At 38.4% G+C, this 26,772-nt stretch overlaps 1 protein-coding gene across 3 annotated transcripts in view; it reads right to left on the reverse strand.

Annotated features, from left to right (window-relative positions):
* Positions 1-26,772, reverse strand: part of LOC116843741 — a 54,101-nt gene that overhangs the window by 13,552 nt on the left and 13,777 nt on the right. For all 3 annotated transcript variants that reach the window (XR_004377920.1, XM_032814451.1, XM_032814450.1), the window contains exon 2: positions 1,263-1,358. Coding sequence is in view for 2 of the 3 variants with exons in the window: in XM_032814451.1 (XP_032670342.1) it covers positions 1,263-1,347 (85 nt within the window). In the remaining variant the exon portion in view is untranslated. The remainder of the gene's footprint in view (positions 1-1,262; positions 1,359-26,772) is intronic.

The raw sequence follows: 26,772 nt of genomic DNA on the forward strand, positions 1-26,772 counted from the left end.
AGAGAGAGAGAGAGAGAGAGAGAGAGAGAGAGAGAGAGAGAGAGAGAGAGAGAGGGAGGAGAGGAAGGGAAAAAGGGGGAGAGAGAGATATGACGTAAATGATTCTGTCGCTTCGTCGACACGCTGAGCACTTTACGTCTCTGGAAGAGCGTGCTCCTTGTGTCACTAAAGGATTTTATTGACGTAAGAATTGAATTAAGGATCTTTCGAGCCCCCGTTACGAAAAAAAGTCGATTACAAATTGCTCGAGCGACGGAGTCCACGGTATTCAAGTTACTTCCGAACGGCGATTCGGCTTATTGGTGAAAGCGAATGTCGACGATTTGTCGCGATCGCGTTCAAGCTTTAATCGGTCAAGTCGGGTAATGTCACTATCTAATTGTATTAGTCTTCGATCGGATTCGTGTTTCTTGCAATTCACTTTGCACAACAAACGAACGGCTCTGACACTAATTACATTATCTAAACTCATTGTCCGTCTCCTTTCCCATCTCAACTAATTTCACTCCCCGCTTGCAGCTACTCGTTTGCAGTTTGCCACATCCGCGGGTACTATCAGATGTCCTGTAGAAGTGTCCAATGAAATATCATCCTCCGCTACTTAAGGTTCCTGGGTACTCGCAACGTCTATGTCTTTTTAATGATATCAAAAATGAGAAAACATATGCTAAAGATTCTTGCGAAATACGTTGAGATAAAAAGACATCCAGAGAATAATATTTGCAATCGATTAAACATACATCTAAAAAATATTCCATACACTTTTATTCTGACAATAATCATAATTATAAAATTAACATGACAGAATAATAATGAAATCAGGTTAGAAAATAAGATTGCATATCACGTTAATTTTATGATTATTTATTGGTTGTTAGAGCAAAAGAAAGATATTTGGAATATACTAGAGGTATGCTTAATCGATTGCAAGTGTCATTTTGTGAATATATCTGTTAACTCGACGTATTTCGCAAGAATTTTTAGTATTAGTGTTTCCTTGTTTAGGAGCCTTAATATACCAGGTGCACGAAATTAGATAGGCGCGAAATAACGACAAGGAAAGCGTAATTCGAGTCAGGCTAACATTTTATTTGTCATACAACGAGTATTGTAGGATGTGTTGATTGGTTGTCGAATGGAGCACTTAAAATTCCTGACCTTCTCTCTTCGGGGCAGAAATTCTCTATCTGATCGCCAATCGACGCCATCCAGCGAAATACGTCGTACGGCCAATGAAATATCGGTTTTAGAATTATTCTTACCCGTCGGGTACACCAGGATCGTGGGCCTCTTGGAATGCGGAATCGTCGGCATGGTGGGTCGACGAGCCCTCACCTCGGCCGACATTTTCCCTCGTTCTGCAACCGAACGGAAAAAGAGTTCACCTTCGTGCTTCGTGCTTCGCATCTCTCGCGTACATCCCCCTTGTGTGTAGCCGTATAGTAAAAGATCGAAAGTGAAAACCGAGACAGGGAGAGCGTAATTCGAAGATGTGATCGAGGCTACCGCCGCGGGTAGCGAAATATTTCTCGTCGCTGTATTTTAGTCGTAGGCGTAAGTACGGGACGCGGTCAGGCTTGAAATTCAATCGCGATTGCGATGGAGCCGTCAGATAGTGTGTCGCGTCGTCATTTCTGACAAGTGTATCGACGGCTCGTTATATCGAGTGAACGTCCGAAATTTGCGGCCGATATCGAATGACGATAAAGATTTTCTCGTTGGAATAAACGGAGCATGCTCGCCGCTAGGTAGAGAGAGGGAGAGAGAGAAGAGAGAGAAAAGTAAAGGGAGAGAGAGAAGGATAGCAAGAATGGATAGCTGGTAGAAGCCCATGAGCTTCGATCTGAAATGCGCGAGCGACTAGCAAGCGCCGGGAATCAGTTGGCAGTGTTCGCGCTTCGTCGGGGAGGCGAAACCATCCCCGCGGCACATGTAGAGGAATCGAAGCCCACGAAAATTGAATTTCTTCGCGTTCGGTGTGTCGGATTCGCTTGGTTATTCGAGATTCAAATTATTCACCGAGACATCGGATATTCTTCTGTTTAAGCACGTGGCAATATTTGTTTCGGAATATTATTTGTTTCGCGGCACCATCGGCTTGAATTGCCAATTGAATATCCATTTTCTTTATATCCTTATATCCTTTATATCTTTTACTTTTTTTTTCATTTTATTTTAATTAAAAGTACCAAGACACGTACCCAACTCGGGACATTCTTATTATTTTAGTCTTTAAATGCGAATATTTAAACTTCCAATATGAAATATGTACACAGAGAAAAATATTATTCCACTGCTAAGATAAGCGATTATTCCGTTTACTTTGAAATAATGGGCATTCTTATTGCAACTTGCTGTACACAGAAAAATACATACTGTATTGAAGTAAATGTTTCAAGTATTTCATAAATATATCATTATAAAAAGCATAACATTTGTTTAGAATATATTTTGAATTCTAGTAGCTGAATTCGAGTTTTCTACATGAATTCTAGCTTTAGTATTTTAATCAAGAATATTAAATTAAAGGAAAAGTTCGGCTTTCTACATAGAATCACACCAATACATACTTTGCATTTTATAAAGTTTTATAATATTTTTGCAAAGAGAATACATTCTTCTTTTGAATTTATATGACAATAAACTTTTTTCAAATGCGTATATTTTAAGGCTCTCTTCAAGAAAATATTTTTTGAAAATAACTATCGTTTAAAAAAAGACAATAAACTGAATAATTGCTTTTCTTAGAAAGAGTAGAATGATATTTTTTTCTATGTATAGAATTCAGAATGTATTTTGAATAAATTTGATACTTACAATGAATTTTTCGTAAATTTGCAGATATATGATTATGAACTTGTGAAGTACTTGAAATTAACAACATTTGCTTGAATGCAATATGTAGTTTTCTGTGTATATACATATATTAAATATATATGTATATTTTATGTTGAAAGTTTAAATATTCGTATTTAAAGGCCAAAACAATAAGAATGTTCAAAATTAGAATTAGTATATGTTTAGATTTGATTTCATCCTCCGCATATAATCCTACTTTTTAAGACATACAGTACAATCTGGCCTGTTAGATCCGCGAACTAACTTTGTTGCGAATCAATACTTTTGGACATATTTTTTTTACGAAGATATAGAAAACCCTACAAGATAGTAGCATAATAAAATGGTAATCTGCAAGTAAATTTGCGCTATTTCGAAATTTCCTTACAGCTCACCTTTCGGCAGCTTTCCCTTTGGGAAACTTACTAATCGATTGAATATTCGTTCGGGTCTCTCAGACCCAACGCGGATGGTTAATAAACATTATAATTCCAGACGCGTCGCGTCGAGATAATGGTCACCTGACGCGCGTGTCATACGCAAACTTCGATATACTAGCTTCGTCATTATCATTTCTCTCATTAACAGTACATGTTCCCAAGCGGACGACATAAAATATGGTTTCTTCATACACATACAGACAGTGTATAATTCTGGGTCACCTACGTATCTCTCTCGTAGTGACGCTAAATATTCAAAGAATAAATATTCATCTTAATGAAATCGTGTCAAGGACTGGTTCGTTTAGAATGTGCGAGTTTTCCGGCTCTGCTTTTATTTTCGCGATTATTCCGGCAAGAAATGTTGATTTCGGATGGAATTACGCAAACGCCACATAAATATTCGCGAAAGGGAGCAGGAGCTCTGAACGAAAAATACGATATTACTCGAGTCTCAAGCGAAAGTTTTCGTCGGGGTATTCCTTTCGCGAACAAATCTCTAACGCTTCCCCGGAACTTACGTTACGAAAATGTATTCCGGGCCCTCTTTAAGATCGCATTTGCTCCTATTGAACCCGTCGTGGAATTGCGCGGCTCGTGTGCGCTATTATAATATCTAATGCGACCAACTGTAGCTAGATTGTCGTCGATAGCGACGGCGGCGCGCGCCAAAATCCAGGCGCAATAATATGCGGAGCATAGACGATCGGAAATTTGCGATATCGTTGGACGTCAGAGGCAGATAATGCGGAATAATACGCGCGTGTAAAGGTAGCAACCTGTCCAGTTGGTGCAGTTAGGGCTTAATACGAATTAGAGGCGGTTAATCTGCTGCGGCAGAGACCGCGGGATTCTGGAATCGATTCTGTCGAACGAGTTTAGTTACGATACCGTCGCGCGCGTTATCGATCAACGTGCGCGCCGATTCATGGGTTTAAATTTCGACGTCTCTTTAAATTAACGTATTCCGATGAATCAAAGTATGTAATATGTCAGGGTGTCCCGCGTGGGCTGCAATTGTTCGACTGCACTTTACAGTGCGTCCGGAAGCTTTATCTCATAGGCCTCTTTAACCCTTTGAGCCCTGGTGGAGTGTTCCACGTATCTCTTTCACATTTCTAGTGATTTTAACTAACTTATCGGCAGGCACAGTTATATTATTACTGTACATACACATGAATATAAGGAACTAAAAATAAGTAGAAAATAGTTTGAACATTTAATTATTACATCATTATAAGCAAATAAAAATAAAGAAACAGGCATTTATTCAGACAGAAACTATTTTAACGTTAATTATTAGGAATCGACATATCGAAACATTAGCAGTCTATTTGGAACAATTGACAGAATTTTACATTTTTTTTTTTTTCAAAATGTTATGTAAGCCCTATTTCTTGCGATAAATTATTGAAATATTGATAATATATTTAACTAACAGTAAGATTTGAAAAGGCACATAAGGAGCAAGCACGGACGTCTTAGTGCTATTAAATACTAATATTACTTTTTAATATTAATATGTAATATTAGTATTTAATAGCACTAAAACATCCGTGCTTGCTCCTTATGTGCCTTTTCAAATCTTACTGTTAGTTAATCTATTCGAGGAGCTTTCGATAATATATTTGTTGCAAGTTCCTTGTCAAGATCGCAAATACCTTTCTTTCATTTCGAAAAAATCATTGTCGTTATTCCCGGACAATGCTAAAAGTAAGATTGCTAATTTTGAAAACTTATTGTTTTATATTGTTTGCCATATTGGACGCACCATTTGGAATTTCAGACTTTTGAACTTCAGTTTGTAATCAGCGAATCTCCAAATTTGAAACCAAATTTACCAAATATGCTAAAGTTGAAGAAACTTCATTGAGAAATAAATTTATGACTCAAATGGTTAATTCGCTATGTGTGATAGATAAGGCTCTCATTAGTCCGCGATATCGATCACGGTATGTCATATATCTCTCCCATCTGACCGGTTTTGCCTGCTTTTTATCAGGCAACCCCCTTATTATCCTTACGGCGGCTTGTCGAATATTGCCGCCATAAATCGTTCGAAGCTGTGTACGCTGCTTTGAGCCTGAAGGAACGTTAACTGCGAACAACGATGGCGAAGGGCTCAAACGAGAAGAGCGCCGTTATCGTATCTCGAGGTATTAACCTTGGAGTCGCGTGAAGATTTTTTTACACCTAAGGGAGAATTTACCGTTCGTTAGCTTAATCTGCGCGGTATTACGCAGCGCGCTGAAGTTAGGGAAAAAAGAGATCCTCGTCCCCAAATGGAGGAGCAAGATTAGCAACAGCTTTAATTATGAGAAGACACAAAGAATAGCGTTCGTGTGCCAACTGCGAGATCAGATATTTTAAAGTTTACTCGTAAAATTTAGGACGATGAATTTGTTCGGGGGGATTTATTAGGAAAAAATATTTTTTTAACGCAATAGTAATTTTATAAAGCAGCAAAGATGTGTTTCAATATCTGAAGAGGAGGGCTTGATGGAATATAGGCAGCTTAGTATATTTGACTTCACGTATCGCGAAGAGTATACTCGTTTACGTTTCTAATTTTATTAAAAGAAATGTGTTCAAACAGAATACGTGCAGAGTAAAACACTCAAGTATTGACGTCCCCTTCTAGTCACTAACACTCTAGAAAAAATCTGGACTTTTATGCGAGCAGCATTGTAGTTAAACTTCTTACCTGCGCTCAGTGATTCTAAACGAAAAACTTCACAACTAAAACTGTGAACAACTTCCATTGGTCGCAAGAGAAACCAGACTTTTCCAGATTATCAGTGACTGAGAGGGATTAATAATGTAGTGTTTTGCTATACCAAGTTTCGAGTTGATTTGGAAAAAAGAAAGGAAACAATAAAAAAGTTCCATCGCGACCTGATAGTTGCGATATGTATAAGGAATTCATCGGGTTAATAGAATAGTGAAGAATGTCGAAAGGTATTGGCGCTGTTTCAGATATCGACGGCGCTCTCGCGCCGTCAAGCTAGATAGATCGTTCCATTAAGTCTTAGCTACCTAGCAGAGGCAGAGAGAAAGAGAGAGAGAGAGGAGGGAAGCATGCTCCTTTCAATGCATGTTCGGGAAAGCCTATGAGATTCGCCGATCTCTAGAAAATGATAGTTACGACGTGCCTTTTATCTAAGTAGGTCGGCCGTATGAAAAATCTCATTTCACAGAACATATTCGTATAGGAGGAAAAGCCAATTCCAGTGATTCTTCGAAGCTACACGATAGACGGAGTTGGTAATCTTGTAAGAGAATCGTTCGATCGCTGAAACAGCATATCAGACTACATGCTGTGCCCTTTTGCGTGAACTTAAAGTCGGGAAACGGCAAATTTTACGGAACGATCCTCGAGGTGAACAAATCTCCTCGCGAAATCTCCCGCTTGTATTTCCACACGTGAGAATATCGTCTCGTTCTCGGGAGAAAAGCGAAAAGGCTCTCCGTCTCTTACGACCGGGACTACGCACTATAGTCGCATATGTTTCGTGACGTCTGAAAGCCAGTGAAAGCTCTTCCTCTCGTACTTACTCTGTCTCTCTATATGCCAGTCTAACAGCTTTATCTGCATTTCCCACATTTGGCACGCTATCGGAATACGGGCGCAGTATACATGGCCGCGGGAAGTTGGTGTTCTACGTTGCCTGAACGTCACGAAATGTCAAGGTATTTGCATCGTTTATGTATAGGGGTGCCTCGTAACAGTGGTCTCGAAACAAGCGAGATGTTTGGTCCACGTTCATGCGACGTCACATCGACAGGTCCGTGAGCAAAGCGAGACGCTTCGAGTTTATGCACATGTATGCGCGGACGAGGGATGCGAAGCGGGCCATCTTAGCGCTTTCAGTTTGCGTACACAAAAGACGCGCGACATTGTGTCCGATGTAGACGTGAGATTAGAATCGCGATTATGCACCCCCGTCACTCCTGCTACCCTCACTTGGTCGTTTAATATGGATTTCGCCCTGAAAGCTGTCAGCTGCGTTCCCGTTGATTGTATCAGCATCTCCGTTTCCGAATTACTCAAAGAATTTCTAAGGGAAATTTCCTGACAGATTTTCCTTAGAAATCATTGCATTCGTAAAAAAAAACGCTTGTGCCTTACTTGTGATATACTTGGAAAAGTTTTGTGGTAAAATATTAAATTCATTTTGATTTACTTAAACTCTCACATTTCTTCTTAAATCATAGAAAATTAGATATATAATTAAATATATTTTACACTCTAATTTTAAAAATTCTTCCAAAAAGATAGCAATAAAGAGAAAATAAATCTAGGTATATCTTATTTAAAACCATCCTTCGCCCTGCGGTGAATCGCACAGTTATTTTACCGCTGAAGAGATTAACAGATGAAAATTAAATTCATTTAGCTTCAACGAATTACATGAAAAATTTAATCGCGTCACATGAGGAAGTTGCGGTTGCCAGTAAGGAAATTAAGCTCGATTATTTGGTTAGGTAACAAATTCGCACGATAAAACGTATGGAGGCCCATTTTCGTTCTTATGGGTCACCGGTACAATTCTCATTACTCTATACGGCTTTATTTTGCTCCTGGAGGTCACTTAATCCACGTCATCTATCATGCACTTCCATTAATTAGGGCAACCTCGATTACGTCGCAGATAAACCGCGCGATTTATCCAGCCTACTCCTTCACCTTCCGCTGCTTCCGCCCCACGTTCTTGTTATCTTCCGTTAGGTCACGAACGCGAAACCTCATCTCTGACCTTTAACTACATCACCACTGAAATTAGAACTTAGAAACAGCCAATTCGCCACTTCTAACTCGAAGGCAGGAAGGTCGCGGTCAAGGCCCGGAGATTTTCTAGGCCGTACGCGAGACCGGTTTGATAATCGCAGATTAGAGACGCTAAATGTACTTTAACGACTTTGGCAGCAATCTCTAAATAGATTCCCTCTCAGCGTTGTACAGTGAGGCGGAAAGAAGGCCTCGTCTTCGTTAGCGAGCGGAGGAAATCCTTCACTCGACGTGATTATCAATCGTTAATTGCTTCTCGCGAAAGACTCGTTAATTTTCGGATGGTATCAGTCGATTAATTCCCTGTTTGCCGAAACAAATCCTTTGCGTCGCGCACGCGTTAGTTACTTACACATGCACACCGCGCTACCCTTTGTAGATTGAAGCTCGAACGTCACGTGAGCGTAATTTCGCTTGGAAATCGCTGGAACAAAACTACGTACCGTGACGGTAACGTGAAATTGGAGACCTAAACACGTTTTCTCTTTTTTCCCCTGTGAGATTCGTACAAATAAATTCCGGGATATTCGAGAATCGGCCAGTGAAACGTTCCTTGAAACAGAAAATTTTGTTGGAAATATTTATGAGCGGGAATCAATGGCAATATCCAATAATCGAGATGAGAAAGGAAACTCGAATCAAATATTATCCTTAAGGGTTGTTCAGTTTGTTTCCGAGCTTTGTAGCTTGTGCTTACGCGCGCGCGCGATCGATACACCTTTTGTAACTCTAATCTCGTTAAACGATGCGTTGACTTGCCGAAGTTGATCGAATTTTGTTACGTTTGTTAAAGGTGACGCACTTTTGCGCGGCTAAAATATATATTTTTAATATCAATCCAAAAGAGCATGTGTCTCTTTCGATAAGCGATTTATTTTCAAATCCTCGTGGGTTCAGCGAGCAAAAAGCGCATTTTTCAGCGGAAATTGAATGGTACTCATCTCGTTTCTCGTTGATGCAAGAGATACGGCTTATTCCGTGGAAACGATATATCCGCGAGCACTTCCTCTACTGATGCAAAACATGTAAGCTCAATTTCGTTTTGTTATCCTACAGTAAACGAACTCTGAGTTTTCAGCGCTTACGTCTATCTCGTCGCGAGCCTTCTCAATTTTCAGTCTCCTCTGTTGATCTCAATGTTCCATTTAATGTTTGCTTTGATATTCTGAAGCTTATATCAAGCTCTTTTAATTCTGTTAGACCTACGGTTTTCTATGGAAATTTCGTTGAGAAATCCTCTTCAGAATCTATAAATAGCACTTCGTGCGTTTCCTGCCATTTAGAGGTATTAAATAGGATTTCAGTTTGCATATGTATTAAACATACATTGATTGTCCTGAATATACAGATACTAGCTTAGATCGAAGGTAGGGCTAAAATTCCCACTTGGGTTGCAACGAAGAGGACGATTTTACTCGCAGAAGATAACGCATCTCGACGGGACGATGTGAGGACGAGATATCCCCGTGAAAAACCGCCGCAAATGTTCTTGCGGAGAAACGACAAACAAATCGCGCGCTTCTTGCGTGGGGTGAGATAATTAAATTGCAACTTTTATCGCACGCGCGAAGACGCGAAGGGTCGGCTATTCCTGTCACGATATGGAAGTTATTGCAACTCCACGATATCCATTCGTCTTTGCTTCCGTGATCGACAACTACCGATGTGATGTATTTCAGGTCACGGTCTGGATTCTCATATTTTATTCGTTTAACTCGCTAAAAAAGGCATCGTGCGTTCAAAATTTCTCTCCACTTCTGCCAGCCGCTTTTCGAGTGACTCTGATGCGATCGCCTATGGCTTTTCGTTCGCAAACATATTCCTCGCGCATCGTGAGAAAAGGGACTCGGCTACGAAAAATTGGATAAAATATTCATAGACGCCATAGTCGCGAAATAAGATACGCCAGGCAGGAAAATATTGTGACAGCAAACAATGCATGAATAAAGGAGTAATGATATAAAAGGGGCGGAAAGGGGAATTGCTTACGTCACGATTACATAAGTTCAAAATGAACAATAAAGTTTCTCGCGAGACTGTTAGCATTTGGAATGACGAGAAAAGATCAATCTCTCTCTCTCTCTCTCTCTGTTTTTCTTTCTTTTCTTGATTAATTTTTTGATTTTTAAATGTCAGTAAACGGTTGCTCTGCTATTGGTTTATCGTGAAATTATTGGATTCGCGCTTGATTGAATGCTCACAGCGAATGATTGATTTGAAATTTATCGAGTGTGATCGAGTCAACAATAATTCTTGCCCGAAGACAGTAAAGTAGGGACACTCCTCCACCGTGAGTATCGGAAGATCATGAGACCCGGCCGCAATTTCTCTCGCCGTAAATTCACCGTGATTGCTGCTGCGTCAACCGTTCGATACGTATACAAACTATACGCAGCTGATAATAGAGCGCGAAATTCGCCTGCGTAGGACATGCTGCGCCCGAAAATGGCGTTCAAAGACTACATGTAAACCGAATTTATCGTAAAGCAGTAACATTTCACACACACACACACGTAGTCCATTAAGTATATTCTAGTTGATAGGTAATTACAGGACATGCGGATAATTGCCAGCACGAGCGATTTACCGTCGCATGTACGGGAATATCGATTTTCGCGCGCAAAAAACCTATCGTCGCGAAAAAAGCGCGTCAATCCAGAGCTGTTGGCCCTAAAAATTAAAATCATATTCTTAGCGAAATTCTCTTGCATGGTTTCAAGAGGATTCTTTTAAAATTAACGAGAAAATATTTTAATATGCAAGAAAAGAAAAATCGAACTTTAGTTGTATTTTTATTTCTATACTGAAATGTCGCCATCACAGTTCATCTATCATATCGCGCGCGAAAATAGAATATATTTTTTATTTTTTTTATTTCTTGTGATTCTATATTTTAAGCAAAAACTTTGGTCGAAAGAATATTCCTCCTTTAATGGAATTTTACTGTCAATCGAATTATTAATTGGAGATCTACTACGTACCATTCTAACTTTTTGCCTTTTGAATCAAAAGGCATATATTTACTTGAAGTAAAACGCCCTCTTACTATATATATAGCAGAAATTTCTGAAGAAATTGCAGATAAAACACGAAATGAAGAACAAAATTGCAAATAAAATACGAAATTCTCTTTATTTAAGAATATTGTATTTATCTTAGAATATCTTTCTTTTGACTTTGGAAAAATTGAAGCCATGAGAGTGCCCGACATTTTATTATGCAGGCGCGGGATGTACAGGTAGAACACATCAGACTGAACACAAAATTCCTTTTCCATTTCGCAAACAACTATTTAAATTTTTGGGTTATCCATCAAACAAGATTGATGAATTATCGCGCGCGATACGATAGATGAACTGTGATGGCAACATTTCAGTATAGAATCTAGGTTATTTCTGGAGCAGAAGGAGGGGAAGAGATTATAGTGTCTGGAAGAGACGGGATGTTGATGTTAGAAGGGATATCATATTTAATTTTTAATTAATGCATAATTAATATTTAATTATGATACTCCCGTTACATCAGTTTCCTGAGTCCTTCAACTCTTTTCTCAAACCAACCCAACCGTCCTTCCTCTATGTTTTAGAATCGGCCTAAGTCCTATACTCGTGTCATTGTACATTAGATCGAGCTAAACAAGAAGACCTTCATTTTGCAAGTGATTGCATTTTTAGTTATTAATTTTTAGTTATTAATAAATAATACATTTTTAGTTATTAATTAAAGGAGATCGGTGCATGATTATCCGCGATAATACACCAATTTTCTTTAATTGATAACTCAGAATTTCACGTTGTTGTTTGCGAAATGATAGAAGAATTTTGTGTTCAGTTTGATAAGTTCTATCAGTGAATACGCGGCTGCATAGCAAATTGCTGAACACTCTGTGTAAGAGGATTCTGCTCCAGATGAGATCATATTTTTTTGGGCGTTGAACAACCACACAGATCTCGACTCGACAACTTTGGTCGCGTATTTTTGGGATCTTTACTACTACATAGTCGAGATCATGTCACGCGTGTAGAGAGTGCATTAGACCCGAGACTGTGGCAATTTCCAACGACCACCGTAAGTCTTGTGCATCCATTAGACGTTCGTAAAACGTTCTCCCGACCATTAAATCCTTAATGGTCTTAATGGCCATTAAAGGTTTCCTGTGAGCCACCCTGAGGGGAAATACGATTGATTAATTATCTAAACATTCGCACTCTCGTGCTGAAGTGAGAAAGTCAATGGGATTATATGAAAAAATTTGTCGACGTATAACTCGAGCCTCTTTCGATTATCACCGAGCATTTAAACAATGAGAAGAGAAGCATTTAGAGGGTCATAAAAAGTCGAGGCGATTTCTTCCCCGCCAGTTTGACAGCGCTTTACTTTTTTGCTAGATTTCTCTCGTGGCTCGCCATCATTTTACGAGAAGCCGCGCGGAAAGGAAGAGGAATTTGCCGTTTGCATAGGACATTCTTGAATTTATATTCTGAACGTGTGCTTCTTGCTTTCTTCCTCTCTCTCTCTCTCTCTCTTTTCTCCCTTCTCTCTCCCTTTCTCAGAGTTTGCATGAGTCACATTGTACTTTCGTAGAATTTATTCGTGATTGAATCCCTGCACGTTACATTCGACGCCACGTACTCCGCATCTCGAGTAAACTTCATGTCCGGGTGATATCCGGAGTAATATCAAACTTTGTATTGCTCCGTTCAGAGGGGGTTTTATTTTCGTTACGTACACACAGACGCATAATGTAATCGCGCTTGTTGAAATTTACTATACTTAAATCAAAATGCAATAAATTAAAACATTAACGTTAAATTAAAATACAATAACAAACGGTTGTACTCAATTTCTGAAAATAACTCCGTTATGTAATCGCTATCGTATTTCGCGTGAGTTCGCAGCGCTCGTGTAAATATTTGAGGTACACGATGGATCGTTGAACCCGTGTCTAATCGATAGCAGGTAGGCATTATCGGTCGAATTGGCTGGCACACGCTGATTACTATCCGTTAATGCCAGTTGTTATATCATTGCTGTTTTTGTGCATTGTAGAGTTATCCAACTAATGCAATTTGCCAGGTCGTTTGTACAAATCTACTGTTACGGATCAAAGAGGTATTTTAATGAAACATTTCCAGGCTGTTTTCGCGCGGATGTCTTCTTACGTTAATATTTCGACGAGGAATCTCCCCTCTCACTCTCTCTTTCTCTCTCACGATACCGGCATTCTCGTCACGGACATTTCCGCGAGTCATAGTTGAAAAGTTCCTCGCGACGGGAATAACTCACGCTGAAGCGCGAAACAACCAGTTTGGAATGTTAATGAATCATAATTATTACACCGATGCGTACATCACTACGCATGTAAGCGCATAATTGCGACAACTCGTCGCAATTACGGGTATATCTTATGCGCGTAAAATTAATGGTTCATCTCATCGAGAAAGGAGACGAAGGGGGCGAGAGAAGAATTGCCGCGAGCAGCGTATTAAATGAGACAGGAAGAATTATTAAACGTTTGTCAAGGGAGTTAATCCGGCGAACAGCGCGAATTTCGTCGCGACAGACACGAGAGTGTCATCTCTCTTTCGTCTTTACTCTCTTTCTCTCTGTTTCTCTCTCTCTCTCTCTTACTTACTCTTTCTCTCGTCGCTGTCAAAGTTGTAGACTGTCCGGAAAATTTATGGCTTTTGTTGCGCACATGTATACACATGTTACACGGTCACTACCATTGTTCCGTCAGTGGCAAAGTACATTTTTGTCGATAAAGTATGTGAAATGTTAGCTGTACACTGATCTCCCGCGCACCTTGAGACTTTATCTTGTCGTGTGTTTTTTGAATCGTAAGATGTTATTTCTTGTAGTCGAGCAGCGGAAGTAAAATTCCACTGCAAAATCTATAGTATACAAATTCGTAGCTGTGCCAAATCCAACTTTCTGCGTTTACGGCGATGGAATTAACAACCTCCACGCGATTTATGCATGCAATGACACCATCTGCGTTTGCAAACTGCACGAATAATAGAAACAATCTATCAACTGATATATCAGCTGTTATCAACTGATCTTTTCAGCAAGATTTTACTGATTGCAGTATTATACTCATAATTGAACACGATGAAGAATACTCTGATTGTACTTTACAGAATATATGAGTGAAAAATCACTCGAATTCGAGTGACTTGGTGATCAATCCACTTTCTTAGTGAGGATTTCACTCCAAAGAAATTTTAAGAATACTCAAAAATGCTCAAAAGAAATTTAAAGAATATTTCCCTGTGGTTCCAGAAGAATCCTGTTGAAGCTCTCTGTATAAAATTCTGCAGGATTCAGAGAATTTCCCCGCTGAGATTCAGATTATATCTTTTTGGATGTACTCGGAAGAAAAATTTCCCGCATGGCACCTATGTGCCGTCGTCGCATCTCGCGTTACAGTTATTGCGCTCGTAGTCCTGGATTAATACGAACGTGATGCCGCGCGGGAGAGATCCACGTGGCTGAGTAAATATCATGTGAAAAAAATGATCGCACTTCGCGGGGTAATTAATCCGACGAGCGCGTACGTGAAGCAGACAGCTGCAATCTACTTCGCTTTATCCTGCGAGAGCAACGTAAGTTTCACGTGCTCCGCATAGAGAATACTCCGACCGCGAAAAACTTGCCGACAAACATCCGTGGTAATTTTTTCAGGGCTTAGAGAGCGACGTACGCGTACTTCTCCGCGTTACATATCTTTCTTCACCTTCTCGTTTTCAACTAGCTGCGATATTTTCCTCTCTGACTTCTTCTCACTATCGTCCGCTTCTGAGTAAAATCTCGTCGGAGAAATATCGTCAGTCAGCCAAAAGTATTAAATTCTGCATAACCCGGGCAAGATCTACTGTTATACTATATCTGCCGGTAAAGCTGTTACTTAATAAAGCTGTTCCATCGCGCTGCGTTCGCAACTTATCTCCTCCGCTCACTCGCTCGCACGAACAGCGTTTTCTCGAAGCGAAGAGCGCGAGGAGCGCATGAAGCTCGATATGTTCGGCCCGATTGCACACGTTTTCGGCGATACGGTTTATCGTAAAGATTGACTCGTTCGGAGCTTAACATTTCCCGCGAGGCGGGCGCGCAAAAATATAAACGCGCCCTGCGTATAGCATTGTGCGAAGATGGATTATTCTCTTCTTTAGAAGAGACGGATCACCAGCAAAAGAAAACAAGAAAAGAAGCTTAGAACGTAGGTAATGGATGATGAATAAACTTGATCGAGGCTAAATATCGCCCGCGGCTCGTCCACTTCTTACATCCGCCCATTCGTCCTTTCCCATCGTCCTTTCGCTTAAGGACCTTCCGCGTGGATCCCGTGAAATTTATTTCCCATATCCCAAATCGAAATTTTAACCTTACTTTCCGCCTGAACTTCCTAATATCTGTATATTCTGAAGAATCAGTGTGGATTGAATAAACATGAAAAGATCTACTTAACGCCTCTAAACGCCAGAAACAAAATGCCATTTAAGTTCTCCTCTCGGTGAAGTTAGTAGGTTAAATAGAATCAAAAGGGAGGTCAATGTAGGCTTCAGAGTATTAAAGTAGGTGTCAGATGAGATATTGAGGGAGAAAGTGGGATCAAAATTTCGATTTGGAGTGAGTGACATTATATTTCCGACAAGGGAATCGTTCCCTCCTCTCGGGAAGGTCCATTTACACGACGTGGACGTGTGGATCCTGTTCGAGAACTTTACTATCGCTCCGGGCGCGACGAGGAATTTTATATTTCATCACGTTTATCGCGCCGTATCGTCGCTGAAACGAGAGAAGACCGGAATTTGGCTTCTGCTCGCGATCGGGCTTTTACCAGTGACAGGAAGTCCTCCCCCTAGACGTTTCTGTTGATTCGAACAAAAACACGGTGATGCGCTTTACCGTTTTCATTTCTCCGTGATTTCGGCGATATCATTGTTCCCGCATTATCTCTTCCATCGCGCGGCATATTGTAAAAAGATTTGTGAACAGCACCGTGCGCCACGTATTACTGCCTCCACTTCACGACCTGCCACGTGGTAATCTTTTTCCACTTTCAGTGGAAGAAAATGCTTTGCATTTAACGGCGATTTCATTTCTCTCTTGGTCTCATCTCTAATTAGTGTACAAAGATACATCCGAGAATCAGCAACGTTGCTTCCTCGGTCCGGCATTAGCTTCTCGTTACGGATCACTAATGCGAATTTATTCGACGGCTTTGTTAACGAGAAAATGTGGTCTTAGACCGTAGACCAGCGTGGCCGAGGCTAACCGAGCACACGGTCAGGCTTTGCTTTATTAACGCCTTGAATGTCATGATGTTCGCCGGTTATCATTATTATGATACTGACGCGTCGCATTAATTTATGTGCAAAGTGAAATATTACCTGCATAGAAATTTCTCAAGACTTTCCCAGATAGAGCATAGAAACTGATTAGAATGCCTAAATTTGACCCAAGATTGATTATCCTATTGCGAATTATTCAATTGCGAATCCCATCTTGTCCCAAACATGGTTTCTCTCTCTAGAATCGAAACAGAAATACTACGGGAACCCGCACTTTTCACTCGATAGTGTCAGTATGGTTTTATCAAATCCCATTTTTATACCAACTATGCTCAATAGAATAAAATATTAGAAATTAAAATACTTTTAAAATACTGAATATTTGAACATTATGCAGAATAAATTATTTAAAAAGTCAACATGTTTTATTTAATTCTAACGTAAAATGAAAATCAGAAAAAATATTGAAAAAATTTTGAGTTTTCCAACTTAAAATTGCATATATAGGGTAAACTCGAACAGGTTTCCAATTAGATTTCAAGAAATTTTTCACGAGAGTAACTGCGTATAATCAATTAAACATGCGGTCGATAGGCAGCTAATTAAATGAGGTGAAAAAAGTTCACGTAAGTGGATTTATCGTGTGTGTCGATTCATAAGTAATTTCCGATGAAAGACAGTGAATGTTAATTTCTTTTTACCGAGCACTAGCGAGAAATAGTTAATAAGGCTGCTTCTTAATTACGTATACGAATGTTAATAATGTGTTAATAATGTTGAATATACATTAGATTAGATTCCGGCTCTCCAGTGATATAAATATTTTATACGCGCTGGGAGAAAAAATATCTAAAAAATATAAAATATTTATTAGATGTATGTGGGTACTGATAACATATTTATTTAAATCTAAATTGTTTTATATATATTAAAATAGAATAAACAGTTACTTTGACGAAAAAACTAAGGTTCTCTTAAGATTTTTCTTATTTGAAAAAAATGTTCTTATTTGAGAAATATTTTACATTAGTACCAATAAATATGTTATTAGTACCCGCCGCATGAATATTTTCTATTTTTTAGATATTTTTCTCTCAGTGCAAGTAGAATATTATAAAGATGAGGAAAACAGAAGTTGCTCGTGACTCGATTTAATATAGGAGATATATATTCATATCGCATTTACTTATATCTTCAATTGGTTACACAATGGATGAAAGCCAGCGCCAAGAGTATTCATTGTATTAATCCTATGCGTCTAATGCGTAATTAATTTTAAAATTCTCTCACACAAGCTCGCCTAACATTTATTCCTCGATGAATTTAAAGATTATCTCTCCGGGATGAAAGACAAACGGATTAACCGTTTGTTGTGTTAACGTGTGGCTTTTGAATATTCAGTTTAAGATTATGTTGCAAGGAAGTTCGCTCAACACTAATTGAAGAATAATATACTAATCTCTTTTAATTTACCGCGTTAAATAATTGTGTAATTGCATCTCTCTGTCTCGGCATCTCTATAATCTGTTTCGATGTTCCTGTAATCTATCCCGTTTGAATTTTTGCCAAAGGCAAATCGGTCAGAATTTCGACAGCACAAAATTTCGAGAGAGTAAAACGAAAAAGAGAAAAGCGGAAACAAGAAATAATTGAAATTTTGCACAAATTTCGCACTTTATGGGCGAAGTGTCTCGTATAAACGGGCAAAGAGGAATCTGACTAAACGGTGAACAGACATTAGCGTCGTCAGAAATAATTAAAATGAAGAAATAATTAAACAGTTTATGAACGGGGCAATAATGGATATTTTCGCTTTTCCTTAAACTCGCCGATCGTATATTTCACGATGTCAGAATGCGAACTTATATATACCGAGATTCCGGTATGTCTGCGACGCGCGTAATTGTCACTGCAATTGCGCGCCACGCCAGTCGCTAATTGCGATCGCGACGGACGCGTGGGTGAATAAGAGAGGGGAAATATTAATGAAAGTGGAACGAACGCGAGGGTTTGAGGCAGGAGGTCAAGAGGGCGAAAGAAGGGCGTAAGAAGTCGAGCGTTGCGAGTGACGTGCGGACTGGAAAACCGAAATGATTCGTTACTACCGCGATCTAACGAGGAAGCAAGAAAAAGATGAAGCAAGAGACGCCGCGTTATTGTGTCCCGTGCATCCTGCGCACAATATAGGATGTCTAACAATAGGTGAAAAAACGCTATATACACGCAGAAAAATACTTACTACACTCAAATAAATGTTATTTGTTTCAAGTATCTTATATGAAATTATATCCGTAAATCACGTTTTCCATAAGCATTAAACTAATTAAAAAAAAAAAACTTTATTTTTATTACTTCAGCTATTACATTAAGCCAAGAAGTTATTTGATTAACTTCCTTCACATTCGTTTCCTTTTATTCTTTTCCTCTTATCGTTCTCCCTACAATCGCTTCTTATCCTAAATATTTAACTTATCCTATACTCAAGCATCAAACTAATTCAAAATGGTTTCATTCTGAATTCTAGTAAGTTTAGCATTTCAATGAGAAATATTAGAAAAATGCAGTTTAATTATATAGAAATAAACTTCATTTCATAGAAGTTTTGTTTCTCAGAAATAAACCTTATTTTACAGCAATAAATCTTGTTTCTCAGAAATCAATTTTATATTCCACAAATATATTCTCAAGTATTTTTTTTCAGGATATTTTTTTCAGGATTCAGTTGAGCGAATCTTTTTTTCGATAAAGTCTTATAATATTCTTAGAAATAGTAAAAAAATTTTTTTTGAGTATATGATAATGAGTTCCCAGATTTATCATGAGTTTAGAAAGTTTAAGATTATTACATTACGACGGTAAACATAATTTCCATTGTATGTAAGTATCTTAGGTCTAATAGAAAACAAGAAGTCCTCTGCCATTTTGAAATTAACAACGCAAATTCTTAGTTATTAATTAAAAAAGATTGGCGAATGATAGATTGTGATAGACTTTAATTAATAACTAAAAAATCTGCGTGGTTATTTGTAAAATAGTAGAAGACTTTTTGCTTTAGTTTGACCTAATCTACTTGTATACGAGTATTGTCATATTTTGTGTCAGACATCTTATATGATATTGATATCGTGTAGAATTTTATATTAGAGCTCACGTACATTTTACATTTAAGTCTTTTTTCTCTCTCTTTCTTCCTCCCTTCCTCCTTATTTCGCTGTCTAGGATAAATTTAGTGCTAGAAAACGCGGTAGGGTTACGAAACGTGGAATAAGGAAACGAAAAACGGATAAACCAACAACTCAGAGCACGTTAAAACATTCATTCCTTCAACTTACTAATTAATATATTTTGCTGTTAACATGAAGCCTTCCTTGTTTGCTCGATTTGACCTAAGCACGCAAAGGAAAGCGTGTACACCCTGCATCGCGCAATCATGCACTAGTCTTCTTTAATTAATAACTTGACATTTTACGTGGCTGTTTGCAAAGTGGAAGAGGAATTTTGTGTGGAGTTTGACCTAATCCACATGTGTATACGAGCGTTTATCCAGGTCGTATACAGGTATATATACAGACACATACTCTCTACATACGTCGGGCGGAATCGTTGTACTCTGCGCTCACGCCGGAACAATGACTGCATCTCGCTAGTTATGATGCCATACACGGAGGCTGTGATTTACGACGGGAACTTTCGACAACTTTCGTTCCTCAAGGCGCAACAATGTAGGAATGCTGAGAATGCGTGTGGCGCGTGGTGGAAGTTCGCAAACGTTGGTATTTATGACGAGGCAACATTAAAGTTGCCGGCGATCACGATAGTACAGTTGTAAATCGTCAGATGCGAACTTTCCGGCACTTATCGTTCGAAAAATAATTTATATCACGCCGAAAGTACACCTGATTTTCACTTAGCCTTAGCCGGCAAGCTCGTGCATTTGCATTTGCAAACCGAGAATTTGCGAAACTTTCTGACGTTACGACTGGTAAATCTAGAGTGATTACGTGTTTCTTTTTTTCCATTGAACTTTCTCTCTCTCTCTTTTTCAATTATTGAAAAATACGCAAACGAATAGGAGAAGTAACACGCGATGTATAACACATATATGGATTCGCCGCGCTGTAGCGATTATATAGTACGTTATTTATTGCTGACGGACTCGATGAGCGATTGTTACGCATACGGGTATGCCGCAAAAATGATCTATCATGATCCACCTGTTGTACCGCGTTGTGGATCATTATCGTGGCCGAACACGTACGGAAGAAATAGCATCGTGCAATTCGCACATGTGATCATCGCAAATGGATGTACGATGCTTGCGGATACGGTGTTCGCGAAATCGTTTTCCAATTCTCTGAAATAAAAATACCGCTACTATCGGAAAATTAACACGGTATTTGCAGCTGTAAATTCGGGTGCACGTGGAAATAGTCATTAAGGGGTCTTCAAATGAATGTTTCTGATCCTTATTGCGATACAAATTTCTCTTATCTCGTCGTGCGCGGGAATAATTCTGAAAAGATATCTGTGATATTGCGAATTCTGGAGTACTTTTACTTGTACATTTGAAATTGAAAGATTATTATTACACCCAAGAAATAAAGTCTCATCATTAATGGAAACCTCCGAATTCTACGTTGCAAAAAGTTCTGTGTTAAATTTAATACATTTCACATTTACAGATGATTTGTCCACTCTGAGTTCTGTTAATTTAACACAATGCGAGTACGTAGATGAATAACACAATTTATCTGTGTACTTTATATATGAGATATCATCAAGAATTCCTATATTTACTCTTAAATTGTGTTATCTTATTACTTAGAAATGGTAAATTTATTAACTCAATCGAAATAGTATAACGTCGATATGTTAAATAACACATGGATATGTTAAAAATTTAACACAAAAGTTTTCCGAATCGAGTTCAACACAAATCTTTTTTATCATGTAGAATATCTTATTCTTATTATATATAGCTTCAAAAGAATTCTTTTGAAATCAAAAGAGAAATGAACACGATATTCTTAAAGTTAGAAGAATTTCCTCTTTTTTCTTCAGAATAAGTTTTGTTCTTAATAAAAATTTCTTCTAGTAAGAAAGTATTCTGCTTCAAGTAAATACATATATTCCTTCTAATTCAGAAGAAAAAAAGTCCTTCTAGTTCCTTCTAGCCCTTCTAGTTCAAAAGAATAATGTCCAGTAGATTTCCAATTAATATCTATTCCAATTAATTGTTTAACTGTTTAATTCCAATTAAAAATATTTCTAATTAAACATCTATTTTATAGGAAGAAGAATATTCTATCGATAAAAGTTTTTCTTGGAATATGGGATTGCTGGAAATAGTATCTTGCAACTAGACTTTTTCCTTTTTGAATGTATGAGGAGTTGAGAACAGCAGAGAGTATACGGGAAAAAATAGCCCGATATAAATATTGATCGATATGCGACGTAAAGGTAGCTATCACATAATTGATTGCCCTATGTGGCGTGAGTTCTGGACTAAACCGTTAGGAATGTGTACAGGATCCGTGAATTGAATGAAGGACGCGCAATAATTTTACCCCGGCACGCGGGCGGTAACGACGTTCCTTTATGGCACGATGTCTCGTCACGAAATTCGCGCATATTTTCCAAAAATATGAACGAACGCACCGACGTCACGAAGAAGACACATCCGGCGAATTATGCAAGAAAAGTCGCGGCGACTTGGAATCAACGAACATTCACGGAATTCAACGGCTCCTCTTTTTACTCCTCTTCGCTGCGACCGGATTTTCTCCGCTCCGTTTTTTCTTGTGTAATGTCAAAGTTTCGTCCCTCCTTTCTCGTCTGCTCTTCTTCCCACCTTCTCCCTCGAAGAATATTCCGCGCGTCGAAGCTAATTCTGAAAACAATCGGCGATCCCTACGAGGTATTTCTTAACTATTTGCATCGAGGGGGATGCGAATTAAATTGAACGCTCGCAATTTCTGGAGAAGTGTCTGGGACTAACTACAATCTATTGATTATTAATTCTAGCTTCTGGATTGAGATAAAATTGAGGTTAAACGTCTTTGTACAGGGTGTATCAAAAGATAGAGTCGGATAGTTAATTAGTCAAATATATTTCCAAAGGGAAGTTTAACTTAATCATCATGTAGCTCGAAAATGATAATATATTCTGAAAAAAAAAGTTTTGTTACGTTATATTTTCTACTTCAAATAATGTTCTTCACACCCAGAAAAATGTAATTATCCTCAGCCGAATCCTCTTATATGTTATTTTCAAGAGGATACTTCTAAAACCAATAGGAAACTTACAAGTAAATCTACCCAAAAGTTACACTCCGATTTCTTTCTCATTTGGTACAAATGTAGAAGTAGATGTAGAATAGGTACAAAAAAATTTAGGTCATATTTTTTCATTTTGGTCTACTTTGAGTTTCACGGGTAGTTTATAGCTGTTTAGATATAGTTAAATAATTTTAACAAAATCGGCATAGACTCGAACCATTCTAAGTTTCTTTAGCCGAGATTCCAACCAAAATATTTCAAATCTGTGGTAAATTAGTCAAAAATAGTTTGAATCTCGGCCAAATCGAGAAATTATTTGTAAAAATAATTTTTTTCAATTTTTTACATGTTTTGTTTAAATATTTTATTATTTATACAAATAATTTTACACATTTGACCTCATATTCATAATCAGCAAACCAAAAACGCCTATACTCTTTTATTCAGTTTTATTTCTTATGCATTTTTTGTACTTGTTGATGATAGGCGTGAGAACATTAAAAAGCTATAAACTGTCTGTGAAACTCAAAGTGGGCCAAAATAAAAAAGTATAATTTAAATATTTTTTGTACTTCTATATTTGTGCCAAATTAGAAAGAAATTGGAGTGTATCTTTTGGATAGGTTTACTTGTTAGAACTTTAGCTGCGAGATATTATTTCTTCTAATCCTGTATTCTAAGCGAAGACTTTCACAGAGTATTGCTCTTCTATTGAAGTGGATTATTAATCAGAAATCTCTTACATTTTTTTTAACTTTTCTTTCTTCTTGAATTAAAAGGAATATGGTTACTTGAAACAGTGTGTTCTCATATTAGAAGAAATTTCTTTTAAGGGCAAGACTTACTACTGCAGATAAAAACGAAATTCCCTTAACTTTAAGAATATTGTGCTTTTTTGCTATTTTTGAGGTGTATTATCTAATTCCTGATAGATCTTACGTTGTGATACACTCTGTTTAAAAGTGGATAAAATGGATATTTATAATGTAAAAAATGGATATTTATAATGGATATTTAAATGGATATTTATGCAAGTAAAAATGAATATTCATAATTGTTATTCGCATTTGAAGCGCAATATTGATGCGAAATATTCATAAATGAAGAAAGTTACTCCGACTTTTCAATTGTTACATCTGCGGGCAAAGTTGTCGAAAGTTTGAAAAACTTTCGTCCTGGGTATACAAACTCGGGGCGCTTTTACGGTAGGCGCAAATAGGAGTTTCTGCGTAATGAACGCTACAAATATAACACGAGCAATTGCGTAATTTAATAATGTTTGCCTGCGAGTTTACGAGACGCGATACTAATTACGACCGTTAGTCGAGAGGCTCTCCAATATCATAGTCGCGTGGGATTAGTCCGTTCTTGCATTGCAAATTCACCACGGTTTTCATACATGAAATCTTATCTTGCGCGCATCTAGCGCTGCTTTCAATTTACTCTGTACCGCCGTTCGCTTGCGTGTAGCTCGCAAACGTTAATTTGACAAGCACGAATGTTCTTTGATTATCCTTATAACACAGAGGATCAATACACCCAAAAAATTATAATTTTATCTTTAGCGGAATTTTCTTACTATGATCTCAAGAGGATTTTTACAAAATCAAAAAGAAAATATCTTTAAAGTTAAAGAAATTTCGCCTTTTATCTACAAGTCTTGTTTTTAATAAGAATCTCTCCCAATAAGAGGGCATTCTACTTCAAGTAAACATATTTCTCTTGATTTGAAAGGAAAAAAAAATAGAATAATATCTAGCAGATTTTCGGTTAATAGTCCACTTTATTATTGCAAGAAAGATTTGGTTGAATTAATCAAATGTCTAGTGAAATGTAAACGAATCAGAATTCCGGTTAGAATTCCTATTTTTTAAACATAAAATTATACACAGAAAATAACATTTTGCAATTAGAGTTCTTCTTTAAGCGTTAGAATATTTTCCATTTAGTTTTCGAAGAATCCTTTCGAGACCATATTTAAGAGAATTTCGTTGAGAAAGAGATTATATTTTTTGAGTGCACATAACCGTGTGTCGTAAGAATTTCTTACTGTTTTTATTTATGAATTGTCGAGTTGCTGCCATCGGGTAACTTTAAATGACTCTGCTCGAAACAATTATCCGTTTCGACACGATTGCCTTTTACCGAATCGGTTTTAGAGTAGAGTGCCTCGCTTTTTTTCTCCGCTCGTTCAACCGGAAATAGAATTTTCGGCGGTGCGCGGAGCTCGTCGACGCGGAAAGTAGTGTTTGCACGATTTTCGCTCAATTTGCTCGCGAATATTATTTGTCAGCCGGCAGAAACGCTTCGCAACGGCGATTTCACTCGGCCGTGTATTTCGAACACGTCTTCGTCCTCTCGTCTCGCCGCGCCGCCGCGAAATTCACCGCTAAAAAGGAGAGAGACCTGTCGCGACGGCTGAGAAAGTAAGATTTCACGGTGCATCGTAATTGGCTTAAGCCGTTCGAGCGTGGTGTATTGCAAATCGTTGCTTTTATTTTTCTGTTTGGCCGCGGTGACGGCGGTTTCGCTCACGATGCGATCCGTCTCCGCGCGATGCGACGCGGAATGTGAAACGAACGAACGAACTGCCGCATAATGGTCGGCGAACAGAGATTCATTTATCTGTTGTCCTGTTGCAATCCCAGCGATTCTCGCGTCCGTTTCTGCTATCTCTCCCGACGGACGGAGTCGTTCTCGTCTTTCTATATCGCGTTTGGTTTTCGCCCCGCGCTTTTCCATCTCTGCTTCCTTTCCGCCATTATTGACGTCACCGTTCGATTTCTGCTCTATTATCTATTGTTCGCAGCTATTCGACGGTGGTAGTTGCCAGAGGGATGGTTTACGAAACAACACGTGCCGCGCGTTGCAGCGGAACGTTGCTGCTGTATGTAACGCGATGTTGATAAATTGATTCAACGATGGTCGATTGCGCTGCTCCTTCGAGTAAACATTCTTGTATTGAGTATTGTGAATCGTTGCGCTTGTAGAAACACGATTTATTTTCGTTACATTTCGCCGTTGTTACGTATGATAGTCTCAGACTTATACTTAATAGTTGTTTCTTCAAATTTGTCTCGGTTGCGATATTCAGATCTGTGAATTTAAAGCTTGAAACTCCTCTCAACTGAGATACTCAGACTTGAGTTCATAGTTAGATGATAATTTTCCAGTTGAATCGTGATTGCAGGTATAATGTCTTATATGTTACATAATTCAGCTAAAAAGCTTGAATCTGACTCTGAATAAAAATCCAAGCATCTCACATGAGACAAGTGTCAGGTGACAATTATTCATACGGGACTTAGATCGGCATTAACAGTTATTACTTGAAAATAATCTCAAATGAGATACTCAGATTTAAATTCAAAGTTAGATAAAAGTTTGTTAGTTGAATCGCGATTAGATACAATTGTCACATTTATAGTGTGAGTCAATGATTATTGTCACTTTGAATATCTTCGAATTTATTTCTCCCAGAAAAAAAGCGTAATCACCATAAAAAACTTTCTTCCTGAATAAAATAACTTGAAAAATCTGAAAAAAATCATCTTTATTTCTTGCTTTAGATATAGAAATATATAGAAAGATATTAAAGTACCAACAGTTATATTAACTCGTCCGTATATCACCGTAATGTAGTTGAAAAACTTGGATCGAACTCTGAAATAAACTTCAGATCTCGTGAAATGAGTTTCAGATGACATCTATTAATATGGGACTTCGAGATTTCATGAGACACGATTACGGTTCTCTTTGGACTCGCAGACGGATTTTCGCGTTACGGAGTTGATCGTTCAATTGCCGCACTGATGAGCGTTTAATTTGCAATAACAAGCGTACGATTCTCGGCACGATATCTCAGTGAGCGCGTTGCGTGAGACTATGCGGGCAAATTAATTAAACGAACGATCGGTGCGGAGAATTCGAGAAGACGCGCACGGTGCCGGGGTTCAGTTTCATTGTCGGACAAACTACGGGTGCCTCGGATCTCAATATAGATCGAGACGGGGCGGGGTACGAGCCGGGCGAAGGAAATAGCGTGTCTAGGAAAAGCGTACTTGCGGGACAAAGTGTTTCCCCTTCCGCCCTCTCGATTGACCTCTCGGTGCAATAATGTTCCTTTGTC

The sequence above is a fragment of the Odontomachus brunneus genome, unplaced genomic scaffold (assembly GCF_010583005.1).
Source record: "Odontomachus brunneus isolate Ranch 3 - 2012 unplaced genomic scaffold, Obru_v1 Obru_scaffold_035, whole genome shotgun sequence".
NCBI lineage: Eukaryota > Metazoa > Arthropoda > Insecta > Hymenoptera > Formicidae > Odontomachus > Odontomachus brunneus.